Source organism: Pteropus alecto, unplaced genomic scaffold, assembly GCF_000325575.1.
Source record: "Pteropus alecto unplaced genomic scaffold, ASM32557v1 scaffold131, whole genome shotgun sequence".
NCBI classification, from domain to species: domain Eukaryota; kingdom Metazoa; phylum Chordata; class Mammalia; order Chiroptera; family Pteropodidae; genus Pteropus; species Pteropus alecto.
The window spans coordinates 8,602,187-8,619,582 of NW_006434709.1; the positions used below are offsets into that span (position 1 = coordinate 8,602,187).

Sequence of the window (17,396 nt, forward strand, 5' to 3'; positions counted from 1 at the left end):
AAGATACATACATACATATATACATATATACATACATACATACATACATACATACATAAAATTATATCTCTCCACAGATGACAAGATCTTTCATAAAACAATCCCAAGGAATGACAGATAAAAAATAAAACTATGAAAACTAATTAACAAGATCAGCTGGTTACAGGATGCAAGATCAATCTACAAAAAACAATTTTTATACACTATCAATAAACAACCCAAAAATTAATACTACAATTCCATTTACAATAGCATCAAAAAAATATCAAATTCTTGGGAGTAAGTTTAACTAAAGTAGTGAAAAACTTTTAGAATGAAAACTACAAAACATTGATGAAAGTAATTCAAGGAGACCTAAATAAATGGAATGACATCTCATGTTCATGAATTGGAAGACAATATTCATAACATGGCTATACTCCCCAAATAAATCTACATATTGAACAGAATCTCTATCAAAATCCCAGCTGGCTTTTCTGCAGAAATTGAAAACTGATACTAAAATTTATATGGAAATGCAAGCATCCTAGAATAGCCAAGACAATCTTGAAAAAAAAGAAAAAGTTGGATGATTCACTTTCTTGACAGAAATCTAACTATGGGCAGTGAACACACAATGTTGTGTGTGTGTGTGTGTGTGTGTGTGTGTAAATAAATATATTACACCTAAAACTGGATTTTGTTAACCAGTGTCACCATAAAAAAAAAAAAAAATCTCTTCTTAAGCTCAAATAGTCATTAAACCAAGATTTATTTTCTTTCATGAAAGCAAAAACAATCATTTGAAATATTTGCATTTGTAAATTTTTTTGGGTCAAGCATTGGCTTTAATACTGGTTTAGCATTATTCATAATTTAAAAAATTATTTTTTCTACTCTATTTCAGTATCAGATATAGAAAGTGGTGATGGACTGCAGCTCAGAAAGGAACATACTCTCAGAATATTTGCTTATATCAATTCCTGGACACAGAGGTATGCATCTTTAAGTATTTTGAAGACTGTGAGTTGTATTTTAAATTTGCTTTGTCATCAAATTTTCCTTTTAGTATGTTGGGTTGTATACCTTTAGTTATTAAATGAATTTATCAGTATTCATTAAATCTTCTTTGGTTTTGTTTTTAAAACAGAATAAAAATTGATTTTTTAACCTCTATTTCATTATCAAGAAATATGGGAATGATCAAAATTCTAAAAATAGTTATTTTGTGAGATTAAAGAATTGTTATGACATAGAGACCTGAAACAAACTTAATCCTTTAAAAAAATTACTAGTGTGGTAGAGGACACTTTGACTCTTCTGGAAGTTTCTATTTATTCCTTTTCCAGAACAATTATGTATATTAAACCCATTTAAAAATAATACATATATTGAGAATATAGAGAATAAATTTTATACTTTAGGACACACAGTCATTAATATAACCAAAGTTTGTAACAAGGATTTGCAAATTCCTGTTCCTCAATGTGATTTTAGCTGGTCATGGCTGAAAATTCTTCTCTTTTGTGTGCCTATCCTGTTTAAAATTCTTAGTTCTTCTAAAATTTTTATGGGTAAAGAATGTTTGAAGCATTGTGTGCAGTGATTAACGAACACGTTAAATGCAGTGATAACATAAATGAACATCCTGAGGCACACCATCTAGCCGATGATAGTTTATCAGAATGATTTAATTTCAGAAAGCATTTGCTCTGCAATAACATCCCTTTTCCATATATGTTTTTCCTTTTGTCAATAAAATTGCTACATAAATTCATTCCAAAAAATATTATAGATTTTAGTTATTTAAAACTTATGTGCCATCTTTATTGGCATCTCTTTTCAGTCTTGACCACCTGAATTTCTTTTTACTAAGTTTAGAATTGGTTGCCGTTCTTTCATTATCAGTAAAATAGATGATTTGGATATGTTACAATGCTAATATATTAATGATTTAAAATTAACATTAATAGCCTAAAGGATTTGTGAGAAATGTTGCATCTGAGTCATTTTGAATTTATTTATTGTAACTACAGCTAGGTGGCAACATGTTATACTAGGATAAAAGCATACTTTTAATTTTAGGATTTATGGCTGTGCCACTAACTAAAATGAATTTCACAGAAATAATGTCATCTTACTAACATCTCACAGAGAAATATTATTTTACTAACACTAATTATTGGTGGAGCTGAATGAGAATTACATTTTCACATTTGTAGTCCACTTTTATCTTAGATACTCAACCCTGTGTCAGGAATTTTTAACCTGAGATCTGTGGATGGGAATGAAATTATAACGGAAATTTTGATATGTACAGTTTTAGACAGTAATTTCTAGGTTTAATCAGAATATCAAAGTATGTTTGCCCCCCAACTGTAGAGATGCTCTGCTTTTATTTCATTCTGCTCCAAGTATAGTGGTAAAGAGTATGACCTTAGAGCCACATAGAGGTGGATTCCAGTCTTTGCTTTATCAGCATGTGTATTGGATGATTATGACAAAATAGATAACTTCTGTAAGCTCTTACCACCTCATTTGTGAAATGAGAATAATAAGCTACGTTCTCTTAGGCTGTGAAAAAATAAAGTGCTTATTAGCACAATATCTGACAAAAGAACTTAACACGCATTTTAATTAAAATTCTTAAAATTTATTTAAAAAATGAAATATGTATGGGAGGATACATAAGCTAATATGTGAAAAGCTGAACTAGAAACAGTGTGTACCATTTATAATTCTCTTCACATGTTGAATGTGAACATTTTGTAGCTGGTAGTAAAAAGCACCAAAAGTATATATAACGTTACACTCTTAACACTCTTAATCGTTCATGCTGATAGAAGAGAGAAGTGACAGTATAATATCCAATTGGATCACAGTGCTTTGTAGTAAAAATTTTTGCCTGTTCTCCTGCCCCCACCACAACCTCCACAGTTTCTTTCTTGGGCATCAGAAAATATTGTTTCCTAGATTAAGATTATAGGTAACTGGCTACTAACAAAACACAGTTGATCTACAAAAGAGTTTCTTACCATGAAGTCCATAAATGTACCTTGGCGCACTAATGAACTCATGACATTTCATACAAAATGTTCTTCAGGTTTTCTTAGAGAAAAGTGGTAATAGCTCTCATATGATTATCAATGGTCAAGAATCATTTTTCTAATGTATTGACTAGAATATAGATAAAAGAATGTTCACTTAAAAACAGTATGTTGATAAGAATTTAATATTTATAAGCATTAAAAACATTTTAATTTATATTAATATAATATTTTACATTATTTCCTCCTATTTAAATACTACACTTGTAACAATCTTTAAGAAAATACAGAGATTCAAAAATAGGGCAGGCCACTACTTGGAGTAACAATAGCTGTAACTCTTTTTGTCTAACCTCAGTATAAGATTGTGAGCAGTACAGTTTAAAATTTTACAAAATGTGACTTTACTACATGTTTATTGGATAATCTGATTTTTCAAGTACAGACTACTGTAATCAGTCTTTTCATGTCATCAAATATTATAATTTTAAATTGCTATATAGCAGTCATGTAGCTGACACTTCTTTGTCTTGTCTAAGAGTAGAGAAGTTAGTTATTTGTGTGTTGGTTTAACACATTATCATTATTTCATCTTATTAATATTGTAATTGGGAATGGAATAGGAAGAACACTAATTCAGAAAATAGAGAGCAGATTAGGAGAATAAATTGAAGAATATACATTAGGAAAAGAGCATATAAGGGCCTGAAAGGAATATCATGTTTGACAAAAGCATTGATACCACAAGGCATAATCCTTCATATTGGACATGTTGCTAGTTTGTTGTCGTCGTCGTTGTTCAAAGCTTATTACAAAACAGGCTTAGGTTTATATCTTGTAAATTCCATATTCCTTAGCAAGCATTCAAGGTTCTTGATGTCTCCTGCTTATCTACTTTTTAAATTTAAGATTTTTCCTCTAAAAGAATTCTGGCTAGGGTGAGGTTCTGTCAGATTTTTGTATTTTTAGGCTAAAAATTATACCTTTCATACCTGTCATTCGTACTTAATAAATGTTTGAGGCTATTGCTTTTATTTTTCATTGTTTTAATAAATTTTAAAAAGTTTTAAAAGCTTTTGCTTTTGAATAGGTTAATGTCTTCCACTCTTTCAGGCTCTGCTTTTTATTTTGGCATTAAGAAATTTGACCAGTAGGAGATTGATAATGACCACTATTTAAAGTACTGCTTTTTAGAAATTAGTTCATAAATACAAAAATCTTTTGATGAGGTTGGGTAATGTGGATTAATAGTCCTTTCATGTGTTCAGCTGTACCAGGCCAGGGAAAATATTAGACCCATTGAAATATTTTAGTTAGATTGAATCACAGTTCAGGTTAGAAATAACTTTGACCTATAGGTTCCTCAGGGATGTTTAGTTAATATTTATTAAAATTTTATAAATTTAAGCTACATATTTTATGCTAGGCATTTAGAAATTTTTATTGGATGTTCTTAAATGTAAGCATACTCCACCTAGGTGGGCAGAATGTAACTCTTGGGTAATAGTCTTAGGCTGCTAATAATAGGAGTAGGACTGAGAAAATAGGATAAGCTCATACAGTGGAAAGGTATGAATGCTATTGGTATATAAATACAAGTAATATGCCAGAGTTTAAATTGGTAGGAAAAGGCCTGTAATAAAAAAAGTCTGTTGTCCCCTATGTCCTCGGGCCCGTTTCTGTTTTCAGCTCTTTTATATGTTGGTTTTGATATTAAACGGTATATTCTGTTTATATTGCTGTTGCTTCATCTATCAATTTTAGGTATAATCTATGAACTTCCTTTTCTGATACATGAAGATTTCACTCTTTTACCCTTCCCCATCTTAGTAAAGTTATATCAGTTGGGATAGTTCTAGAATAAAAAAAGTTGCTCAATGATGAGCCAAAAAAGGTTCTGTGATTCATGTAAAATCCCTTTCATTTGCCACTGAGAAAACAGGCCTGATGTAGCATTTATCTATTTCTCTGTAACAGATTACTTTAAAAGTAGTGTCTTAAGACAACAATAAACATTTATTATTCAAAGAGTTTCTGTGGAAAAGAATTTGGGAATGGATTAGCTAGTCGATTCTGGCTTGGATTTCTCATAAGGTTACACTCAAGATGTTGGCCAGGTTAGTCACCTGAACCTTTGTGTGGTGCTGGAAGCTATTCCAGGTTGGCTCACTTAACAGGGTTGGCAAGTTGGTGCTTGCCGTTAGTGGGAGGCCTCAGTTTTTTCTCATGTGGACTTCTCCATGGGCTCCTTGAGTGTCTTAAGTGATAGCTGGATTCCCTCAGAGTGAGTGATCAAAAGAAAGCAAGGTAGAAGTGGCAGTGTCTTTTATGACCTCATCTCAGATGTCACTGTCATTTCTGCCACATTCCGTTTATGATAAGCCAGTCATTTAAGTCCAATCCACATTCAAAAGGAGGAAAATTGGGCTTCATCTTTTAAAGGGAAGAGTATTAGAGAATTTGTGGCCATACTTCAAATTTGCCACCCCTGGAGGAATGCCATTATTTCTACATGGTCTTACAGGGAGTTGGTGATCTAGTTGGACTATAATATAGATGTTTTGATGATATAACTAGGTGTAAATTGTAAGTAATAATTGCATAACTTTCATCCATTATTGGTTGCAATTATTATAACTGGATACTTGCATATCATTTATTGATTCACTAGCCCTTTTTGATTATGCTACTAACTGAACATGTCTAAGAAAACTATATTTGTGTGTAATATTTCTCGTATTTTCATTTTTATTTTATACTGGAGAGGTTGTGTGTGTGTGTATGGGTGTAGTGTTCCTAAACACTTTTGATCTGCTAAAAAGGGTAGAATACCCTGCCCAAGTAGACTTTAAGCAAATTATTTTAAAATACAGGTTTTTTTAAATATAGATTTTTTTATTGACAGCAAAACCCATTATGTAAAACAATTAGCTTTATTAATAAGATATTTTATTATGGCCAGTTTCCTAGTATTTACCAAACATATATTGAGTACTCAGTACTAAAAGAAGCAAAGATATATGCCACAATTCTTAAATAGTTCTTTGTGTAGGACAGATAAGCACATACATAAAATTGAGATAATAGCTGTCATTAGTATGGCATGACTCTTTACTAACTAAAGTACCAGTTTATGGTGTGATGCTATCTTTAATAGGTTGTTATGGTGCTACCCCGTCAAGAAGGAGGAAATAAAAACTGGGGAAAAAAGTATTCTAGAATTTGTTTATTTTTTATATTGTTAGAAAAGTATAATTGTTACTTCTCTAGGAAACATTAATTTATTGATTTTTTTTTTTTTTTCTCTTATAGGCAATGTCTGTGCTGCTTCAAGGAATATAAGCATTTGGAGATTTTTAACCAAGTAGTATGTGCACTTATTAACTTAGTAATTGCCCAGGTTCAAGTGCTCCGGGACCAGCTTTGTAAACATTGTACTACTATTAACGTAGATTCCACGTGGCAAGATGAGGGTAATCAAGCAGAAGAACCGCTGAATATAGAAAGAGAGTGTAATGAAGGAATTACAGAAAGGCAAAAATCAGTAGAAAAAAAATTGAACTCTACAAGAATTTGTCATCTGACTGAGGAGAATTCTGATCCTTTCAGTTCATGGAGTACAGATGAGAAGGAAAAACTCTTACTATGTGTGGCAAAAATTTTTCAAATTCAGTTTCCCTTATATACTGCTTACAAGCATAATACTCATCCTACTATAGAGGTATGTAAAAATAGGTATTGTGAATTTTAAGTAATACCAAGTCATAGTTATGTTGGTAGTTTCTCAGTTATGAATAAATATGAAGACAGTTATTGATGGAAAAATTTACAAAAATCACTTATAAAAATAATTGTAGTTATCTCTAGACTGTTTCTCTAGCAGTTTGTATTGAACATTTGCTCAGCATAGTCCTATTAAGGAAAATTTATAAATTGAACTTGTAAAAATTGAACTGTTCAAAACCTTTTGCTGGTGTAGATCTATGTTCTACTTATTGTGACTCGAAAAAGTAACGAGGAAACAAGCACATAGAATTTTGAATTTCATTCTTAGAGGCATAGGTCACAGAATTTGGAATTCCCTTCATCGAGGAAAAAAGCTTAAGTTATTTGTAATTACTAGTTTTAAGTAATAGTACTTTTTTTGGTAAGTTAAGATGCTTGACTCATTCCATTAGTAATGTTTTTACAAGGCTTTCTAAGAGTTTAGTGGGTTCCCTTTAGGTTTATTTAGATAATGGTATTTCTTTCTAAACATAGTAGAAATTGAAAGTTATGTGGCAATGTATTGTATTAGTGGCTTAAAACAGTGATTTATTTTTCACGATTCCGAGTTGGTTGGGCAATTCCTTTGCTGGTTTTGTGTGGCCTCACTTATGCAGTTGCATTTACTTTGTCTCATGGGTTTGAAGATCCAGGATGGCCTCATTCACATGTCTGATGGTGCTTGCTGTCATCTAGGGCTCCTTGGATTTTCTCAACTAGGATAGACTAGCTTCCTTACCTGGTAGTCTTAGCATTGATCCGGAAAAGCAAAAGTGGAAGCTGTAAGAGTTTTTAACGTCCAGCCTCTGAAACCACATAGCATCAGTTTTGCCACATTATGTTGATTGAAGCAATTTACAAGAGCAGGCCAGACAAAAAAGAGAGTGAAGCAGACTTCATCTCTGAATGAGCAGAGAGAGAAAGTTTTATTTTAAACTTTAAAGTACTTTCTTTCCTATGCATTCTGGCATGGGAAGAGTTATGGCCATAAGCAAATCTACCACGTGCTTTTTTTTTTTCTCTCTCCACAGTCTGCCTATTCTCAAACTTATTTGTTCTGTAACCTTCATACTGATTTCTTTAAACTTCTTCCTTCATCTAGAAAGTAAAAGTCCTCTATTGAAAATATTTTCACATTTAATTGAGACTATTTAAAAACAAGGCTTGAGAGGTGGGCATTTTCCCTATTAGAATGAATTCTCTAAGAATATTTTAAATCAGGCTGTGCTCTGTCTTCTAGAATTCTTAGTCTATTATCTTCCCGTATAGAAACTTTTTAATGGATTGTTTTCATACGATATTTATTAAACATTCTAAAAAATGTCATCTCAGCATCCTTTTTCAACAAAAAGAGGATCTATATGTGCAGATCTGCTAAATTTAATCTTAACACCATGTGACTAGTGTTTTAATGCCTTAAATTGATAATTGAAAAATGCTAAAAATAGTTTGGTTAGAGACCTGGAATGTGAAATTCATGCAAAGTTTCTTAGAGATTTTCCTCCAGTTAAAAATCTCTTATAGAATTATAGCTGTACTAAATCTGCTGTGTTCCAAAAATCAATACTGATCAGTTTTTTTTTTTAATGTTTTTCAAAAATGATAATCTCCAAATGTAGGCATAGTCACACTCCCCTATACTTTCCCTTTTGGAATAAATCGTCTCATTACTTAAGGATCGTTCCATGTGACTACTTGATTGAAAGCAATGGTTCATGAGGTCTTTGTGGTAACAGTCTAATAAAAAAGCATCTTCAGACATAATAAAGGAGAAACTGCCTTACATAGAACTCTGTATTCTTACACAGAATTCTAATCTCCTTTTACAGAAATTTTTGTGCTTCTAGAATATTTCTGTGCTTTAAAATTTTTTTGCACTTTGAAAATAAAAATTGTTTCTGAAGTTTCTAATATCTTAGTAATGATCTGTTATACCCTAAAATTTCTAGTTTCTGTCCTAATGGCCATGTAATTAATATTTAAAGGTTAGCTATATCAAAGAGTCTCAAATCAAAACCTTCATAGCATATGTATATATTATAAAATTATATATGTGTATGTCTGTATATACACATAAACACAGATATCTTAAGATACTTGTTATGCAGTGCAGTAGAGCTTCCTATAGGAATTTTAATCCCACCTCTTTTTATAAGAAGTTTATGCAGTCTTCTTTCATACTGCTGTGCCGTCCCTTGCTGATAAAGCCTTCGATTTTGATTTTTTTTTTTTTAAGAGGCACACATTGGCTAAGATTCTTTAGAATCTTAAGATTCAGCACTCATATGTTAGTATTTTGATAGCTCTGACTTTAGAAAACTAGTCAATATTTTTGTTTTATATAACAGTGAACTGGTAAAAGTTTTGGTCAGGTTTGCACAGCTTAGTGCTGAAAGAGTTCTAGAATTCAGGTCTTGTCCTACTACTCTTGTTCTTAATCATTTTGTACTAATCACTGTAACTATTGTATCCATTCCCATGAGTGAATAAGATGGGAACTGGAGCCTCTCCTCCCTCCCTTCCTCTTTCCATCCTCCCTTTCTCTCCTAAGTCGATAATATTTTTAAAGATGTAGTAATTGGAAATAACTAATATTGATTCAGGTTAAAAGTTTTTTGGGGGGTCCAGTTGCATTCTAAATCCTGAGTAATTATATATAATTCTATGAAATGAGAAATTGCCATAGTGTTGTATTTTTCTAAGTGAAAATGAGTATAAAAATTGTAGAAAGAAGAGAAACCACTGCAATTCTGTTAAGTGTGTGTATAATATAATCAGGCAGATTAAATATATATTTTATTTTCCAAATTTATGAATGTAGACTGGTTCTCTCTTGCCACTTTCTACTTTTTTTTTTAAATCAGCCATTTATAAATTTTAAAAAATTAAATTTTTTAAATTCACCTTTTAAAGTATACAATTTAGTAAGTTTTAGGGTATTCTCAAACTTGAACAACTATCACTACTATCAATTCCAACACCAATGACATTTTAAGGAAAAATTTTATTATGAATTTATTAGTCTTCAATTCTTTATAGTCTGATCATGAAGCAGCATTTGCTTAATTGAATATAGAATTACTTCCTAGTTATTCATTTATTTTCTCTTTTAAATTAATAAACAAATTCCTGTTTAATTCTAGAAATAGCACGGCATCATCTTATTTAGTAAATATGAGGTTTTGGGGAAAAAATCCAAAAACTAAAATTCCTGATAGGTTCCTTAAGGCCTTCGGGGATCATCTAAAATTGGAACATTTGAAAGAAAAGCTACATTGATTCAGCTTTTAGCAAGACTTCCTAGTGGTGTTACCTATAGGTTTATGTTAACTCTTTGTATACTACTTAAAATATGATTATAATAACATTTTAAGATTTTTGTCTTATGTATCCAGAGAAGAAATGAAAATGGTAAAACAGTTCTTCTGAGGAGTAACCAAAATAAATGAAAGCAAGTCCACGAGTAACATTTTTGCACATCAAAATAAAAATCTGTTAAGGAGATTTTCAAGATTAGGCACTAGAAATCTTGACTCCAATCTATTTCCAGCATGGTTCACATGGTGCATAAATCTGTATTTAATAATACCACAGGAATTCTTATATTCTGCACTTTTTGAAGACAAAAGGTTCATTGAGAATAACTTAAAGTTTTAACTTTGGTCCTGGTAGTAGAGGCTTGGGAATACGATTAGGTTTAGTACACTTACTTTGTCCAGCGTTTTGACCTCTCTAGGACAGATTTTGATTATTTTGAAATATTCTGGGTTTGATACGATGCTCTCAGTTGTTTTCAAAGTATTTCATCAGGAGAACTTAAATATATAAAACATAATAGCAACAAATGTAATGAACCAGATTTCCTTCGGCAGCTAACTTTTTTCAGAAGAAGGCATCTAGCTTTGTTTATAAAAGTAACATTTTCAGTGTGGCTAAGAAATACAGAATATTCAAAATATAGACTTAGGAAAACCTGAACCTCTTCTCTTTCTCCATCCTCTCCTAAAAAAAAAATTGTTATGAAATAAATTCAGATAATTCCAGACAATAAAATAAATTATAAAATCAGGTCATGTTCATAAATTCTATTTAAAAATATGTAATACAAGATATTATCTTTCTATGTTTGTACATATGGATCTACCTTATTTTTTAACATCTTTTTAAAAGCATAACTTAAATACCATAAAATTATAGTTACATAAAATGTATAATTGAATTATTTTTAGTAAATTTACAGTTGTGCAACAATTACCACATTCCAATTTTATGGGTTTTTTTGTTTTTTTTTTAACACCACGTTCCAATTTTAGAACATTTACATCATCCCAGAAGGATCTTATGGCATTTCACCTTATTGTTTTTAAAGGCTGCTTAAGACCCTGGATGGTTATGCTACAATTTATTTAGCCATCCTGTTTATATTTAAGTTATTTCTAGTTTTGTGATGTAATAAATTCAGTGTGCCTCATTTATATACATTTTCCAGCACTTCTTTTATTAGTCGTTTAGGATAAATAACCAGATAAATTGCCGGGTCAAATACACATTTGAAGATGTATTTTAAATGCTGATGGATATTTCCAAATTGCCCTCCAACAAGGTTATACCAGCTTACACTCTCACCAACAATGGATGAGTGTGCTTTTAGTTTAAATTTTATGTGTGAAAGCATGTTGTAGAAATTTTGAGTATACTTCTAGAGCATTCCAGACATAGTTTCAAAACCACTTAACTAAGTTATGTATTTTTATAAGAACTACTCTAATTCTTTAATGAAAGATTTTTGTTTAAGGCAAAATAATGTGTAGTACATAGTATAGAAAGATTTTTTTGGAGACGATTTAGCATATACTTTAGAACTGAATCATAGTAGCTTCAGTTAGAAATACCACTGTCTTGATGAGAAGCAGTTGCAAAATCTGTTCAAGTTTTTGTAAAATCAGTCTTTAGAAAACTAATTTTAAAAGGTGGTCATTTAGTAGTGTGACCTAATTGTATTTACTTTTTTTTTTTAAACAGGATATATCAACCCAAGAAAGCAACATATTAGGGGCATTCTGTGATATGAATGTAAGTGTGTTTACCTTTTTTCATTCTCAGGTTTATGGCAAAAAATTTTTTTGGTTCAGTTATATCTTTTGAATTTTTTTTTAATATCTGATCAATATCTTTCCAGTATTGATAATAAAATTAAAATTATTTCTGATAAGTTTTAAAATAATAAATCTTTTTTTCCACAGGATGTAGAAGTACCATTGCATTTGCTTCGTTATGTATGTTTGTTTTGTGGGAAAAATGGCCTTTCTCTCATGAAGGATTGCTTTGAATATGGAACTCCTGAAACTTTGCCATTTCTTATAGCACATGCATTTATTACAGTTGTATCTAATGTAAGTATGGCTTGGAATTGGTTTTAACCTTAGGAACAATGTCTAGTGTTTTATTCTAGTATTTTAATACGTGAACTTTATGCCCAGAAAAAGCAGGTTTTGAGTGATTTGCATGTATAATAATTTTTATTTCTGGATTATATTTTGAAAAATCGAGTACAGAAACCTTTATAAATTATTATAATAAAATCAAATTTGTATAAATTAGTGAATTTAAGTTGAATAGGTAAATTTAGCCATTTACCTCTTATCTCAACCATAAAATTGGTAGCTATGCACAAAAGTTAGTTTTAACCTGCCTTGACTGGGATTTTTTACTGGGAAATTTTTGAGTTTTTAAGAGTTTTTGGTTACTCAGATGATGGTTAGCCTGGGATACTACTATAGCTTGACTTTCTTCTGTATTGCAAGTAAAGACCTAACGTTTCATTTTGCCTTTGTAAAGAAGATAATTCTTTTCTATGTTGTGAATGTCATATTTACTGTGAAGCACAATAAATACGGAAGCAGAGATACTTTTTACTGTGCCTGTATGTTAATATTCAGCCTTTAATAATAACCTATTCTGGTCATCAGTTAAAAAATTGATGTAGCAAAACTTAAATCTAAATTTACCAAAGCCTGAATTCTTGTGTTAAGTGAATTACCTTAAATAATAACTGATGCGAAATACGTAACGTACACATAAAATAAAAATATAGGGTGAAATGGGGCTAAACCAACTACTTTTTTGCATTGTTAACAATGATATTCTCTTTGCAGTGAAGTAGTATAGTAGAAAGGGCACTGACTTTACTCAAATTTGAGTATCTAGACCTTCATGGTTTCATATTTGAAATAAATGATTTGTATCAAGGTCATTTTTAGTCCCCAAATTCTTTGGTTTCCAACAGGTTGGAAATAATACATACAATGTCAGTATGACATGTAGGTTAAGAACGTTAACTTTGGATTCACAGGTGCCTTTGAATCCTGAACTGGAACCTCAATTTTTTAAATATGTAGACTAGGAATGATAAAAGCGATGATCTACTTTAGAAGATTCTTGTGAGGTTTTTAGAGAGGTTTTAAGCTCTTATTATAGTACTTGATATATAGTAAGCACTTAGTGACTGGTAATTGCTACTCATTTTAGTTATCTTTAATACTTATCTGATTCTGTTATTTTGATTGACCTTATTTGTTTGATAAGAACGTCTATTCAGTTTGGCTAAATTATCTATTGGGAGAGTAAAATACGAAGTTCTCAGTGAATTTAAATTCTGTGACATTTTAATTTTACACTGTGGTAAATTTGAATAAGGCATGAAACTGAGTTTGAAATCCCAAATTCAGAAAACATTATTTACAGTTTTCCTTTATCAGGATTATCTGAATTAAAATGTATTTCTTGAATTTATTTTACTGTCCCTGATTAAAAGTCAATTATGGAAGACTCATTAAAGCCTTTAATTTGCTACTGTATCTTAAAAATTTATCCTTTACTTAAGAAAAAGGTTTAGATTCTGGTTTATCTTTTACTTTAGACTTTTTATGACTAATTTGTGAGCTGTTGTCAGTTCATATAACTTTATCTTGTAACTCAACTGAGACCATTAAACTAAATTTAGGTTAAAATTAATCATACTGCTTAATGTTATTGTTTGGATATTATAATCTAAGTTTATTTTTTTTCCTGAGAGTATAACATGGGTACTTTTTAACCAAAAGATTTTATAACTCGATTGAGTAACTCTCACCTGCCACCTCTTCCTCTTAAAATGTTTTTTTGATTTGGCTGCCTTCTTTCTAATTTTTTAAATGTAATTAGTACGTTGGTGCAAATTAAGAGCTGAAATGACAGTTCTTTTTATAATCAAGGTTTCTGTGAGTCTTGAAGTTTTTCTTAAAAGGCTGGTGACAATTAAAGCATAAAGAGTTTTGGCATGAGTTCTGACTTTTTTTTTGAATCTTGACCACCCTGCCTGAAGTTTATATAAACACTTACTGGTCACTTTAAACAATTAAAATAGATATCCCTCTTTGCAGTTTGAGAAATTTTAAGGCCTTTTAATTTCACAATTTTCAAACCACATAGAAATTCACGTAGAACACTAGTAATTTCGACGAGTAGGTAATTGTAAATTGTAAACTCTGGCCATTTCTTTATGTTTCATTTCTTTTCTTGAGAAATAGGCAACTTGTTTAGTAGCCATGCCGTTTCAGCTTCAACAAGGCTGAAGGTCCCTATTTGGGAATCTCTAATTTTCCATCAGTTTTCACACAAGAATGAAAACTCCTACATTTAAATAAAGAAAAAAATTATTAGATTTTAGAGCAGTCCTTTCCTTGGGGGGAAAAAAGAAAACTGCGAATTATAAACAAACCACTTTTAGGGTAAGATAGGTAAGGACTGACCTTGTTGGGTACCTGTTTCTCCCACAGTTGATTTTAGTAAATCACACATTGAGAAGAAACCATGTTTATATCATTTCCTGGGAACCAAACCATTCTTTTTGTTTTCTAGGGTGGTTTCCTCACTCTTAATGAGGAAAGGTGACTTTATCAGGCAGCGAGTGTTATTTCCTAAAACCTGAACCTACAATCCTGAGCTTACAGCACAGGGAAACTCCCTTGCCTTGGGTTTAAATTATTAGCAAAGAAACAAAACTCTATAAAATTATGGTTCAAATCTGATAATATTCTTAGCCTATACTTTTATTTTAATCTAAAAAATTTGCATCAGCAGTTCTTAACTAACATTGTTTAGCAGATTTCTGGGTTTTGCACAGATATTACTCCACTATTATATGAATTTATTCTTAGTAATGGCTGTAGTCACAGGAGAGAAACAACAGATTTCTTTATATAGTTTCTTACTTTGTGTTGGCCTTTGGGTTTTCAGCAAAAGTAGCCAACCAGTATTTAACATGGGTTAGAGAAGTAGAATGTAGAGTCCTCATAGAAGTTTCCCCATAGGCAAGGTGAGTTAATTTGGTTTTAATTTACAGTAGCCTGCCTCAGCCCTCAACTCTTTGTCTTAGTTAGTCATCTTGAACATAATACCTTTTATTAATATCAAAGTGACAGTCTTAGGACTTTTAATAAAGAATCCAGTAGAGTCATGGGATTTATCTTACTAATATGCGTGGAGAAGTCCAAATGAACCTAATAAAGAAACTTCATGAATATATGCTTTAGAAAACAAATATGACAGATTATTAAGAGAAGTAATTAGAGTTGCACACTTGTAGGGGTTATAGCAGCACACCAAGGGATAGAATAACAATTTCTGAACTCTGTGTCCTAAGACTACTTTTACAAAAACACTGACAAGGACTGTTTAATATCAGAACTTAACCTAGGATTGTACATTTTTATGTATCTCCACACTAGACAGGAGAGTGTGTTGACAGTTCTGTGAAGTTTTCATCATTTTATCAAAATTAGCTTTGTAGTGCAGAATACTGTCTGCTTTTCTCATTATAAGGGAGTAGGGAACAATTTTCCTATTACTGAGTTTTTAAACAAGTACTTAGGAAGACTACTAGAATCATCACCAGGAGAGGGAAAGTGCAAATCTTAGAAGCTCAAAATTTAGTGAGGAAAGAAAAAGGACATACACTATATGATTAATTGCATGTGGACTTTAGTTCTTGTAATGTTATTTATCTATTGTAGTAGTAAAGAATGTAGTTTTTATAGAGAATTATGGATTTGCATTGTAGCTCTGTTAAATGTTGTGCCATTTTGGTTACATTTTTATAAGCTTCAATTTTCTCATTTATAAGATTGGAAATATTAAGTACTCAGTAATCTGTAGCTGTTCTATTAAAATGTTTTCCTTCTAGTGTTGACATTTTTTCCTTCACTTGTCTTTTTTATTTAAATTTTTATTCATTCGTATCTATATCCCACAGTAAAAGGTATCACTGTACCTATTTTCATTTTCATCCCCTCTAATGTATCTTGTATATAGTTGAATCTTTTAACTTTTTTTAAAATTTTTTTTATGTGACATTGGTTAATGAAATACAATAAATTTTAGCTGTACACTTTAACAGTATGATATATTTTTATATTGACACAGTGTGTTCACCTCCCATAGTTAGATTTCTTTCTATCACCACATATTTGACCCCCTTTACTCCATCTACCTTTCCCCTCCTCCCCACCCCCTATCTCTGGTAACCACTAGTCTGTAGTCCATGTCCATGAGTCTGTTTGTCCTGTTCATTTATTGCTTTTAGCCCACATATAAATGATGTCTTGTGATCTTCAACTTTTTCTGTCTGGCTTATTTCGCTTAGCATGATTATCTCGAGGTCCATCCATGTTGTTGCAAATGGCAGTATTTCATCTCTTCTATGGCTGAGTAATATTCCATTGTATATATGTACCACAGCTTCTTTAGCCAATCATCTATCATAGGGCACTTCGGTTGCTTTCATGTCTTAGCCACCATGAATAATGCTGCTATGAACATTGGTGTGCAAATATCTTTTCGGATATGAGTTTTCAAGTCTTTGGGGGTAAATACCCAGTAGAGGGATTACTGGATCATATGATAGATCAGTGCTTAGTTTTTTGAGGAACCTCCATACTGTTTTTCATAGTGGCTGTACCAGTTTGGCTGTACCCACCAGCAGTGTATGAGGGTTCCTTTATTTCTGTATCCTGTCTAGCATTTGTTATTGCTTGTCCTGTTGATTATAGCTATTCTAAGAGGTGTGAGATGGTATCTCATTGTGGTTTTGATTTGCATTGCCCTAATAGCTAGTGATGATGAGCATCTTTTCAAATATTTGTTGGCCATTTGTATGTCCTCTAGGGAGAAGTGTCTGTTCAGGTCCTCTGCCTACTTTTTGATTGGGTCAATTGTTTTTTTGTTGTTATTGAGTAGTATGAGTTCTTTGTGTATTTTGGATATTAGGCCCTTATTGGAGGTGTTGCTTGCAAATATATTTTCCCATTAGGATGGTTGTCTCTTTACCTTGTTGACGATTTCTTTTGCTGAGCAGAAGCTTTTTAGTTTGATGTAGTCCCATTCATTTATTTTAGGTTTTACTTCTTTTGCTCTTGAGGTCAAATTCATAAAACCCTCTTTAAGTACAAGGTCCTTGAGTTTAGTTCCTATGTTTTCTTCTATGCATTTTATTGTTTCAGGTCTTATATTCAGGTCCTTAATCCATTTTGAGTTAATTTTGGTGTGTGGTGATAGACAACAGTCAAA

General features: G+C 31.5%; 1 protein-coding gene across 1 annotated transcript in view; it reads left to right on the forward strand.

The window, feature by feature from the left end:
- USP34 (ubiquitin specific peptidase 34) overlaps positions 1 to 17,396 on the forward strand; it is a 202,965-nt gene that overhangs the window by 29,378 nt on the left and 156,191 nt on the right. The window contains exons 3-5 of the mRNA XM_015587514.2: positions 6,339 to 6,747; positions 11,814 to 11,864; positions 12,035 to 12,184. Coding sequence (XP_015443000.2) covers positions 6,339 to 6,747; positions 11,814 to 11,864; positions 12,035 to 12,184 — 610 coding nt within the window. The remainder of the gene's footprint in view (positions 1 to 6,338; positions 6,748 to 11,813; positions 11,865 to 12,034; positions 12,185 to 17,396) is intronic.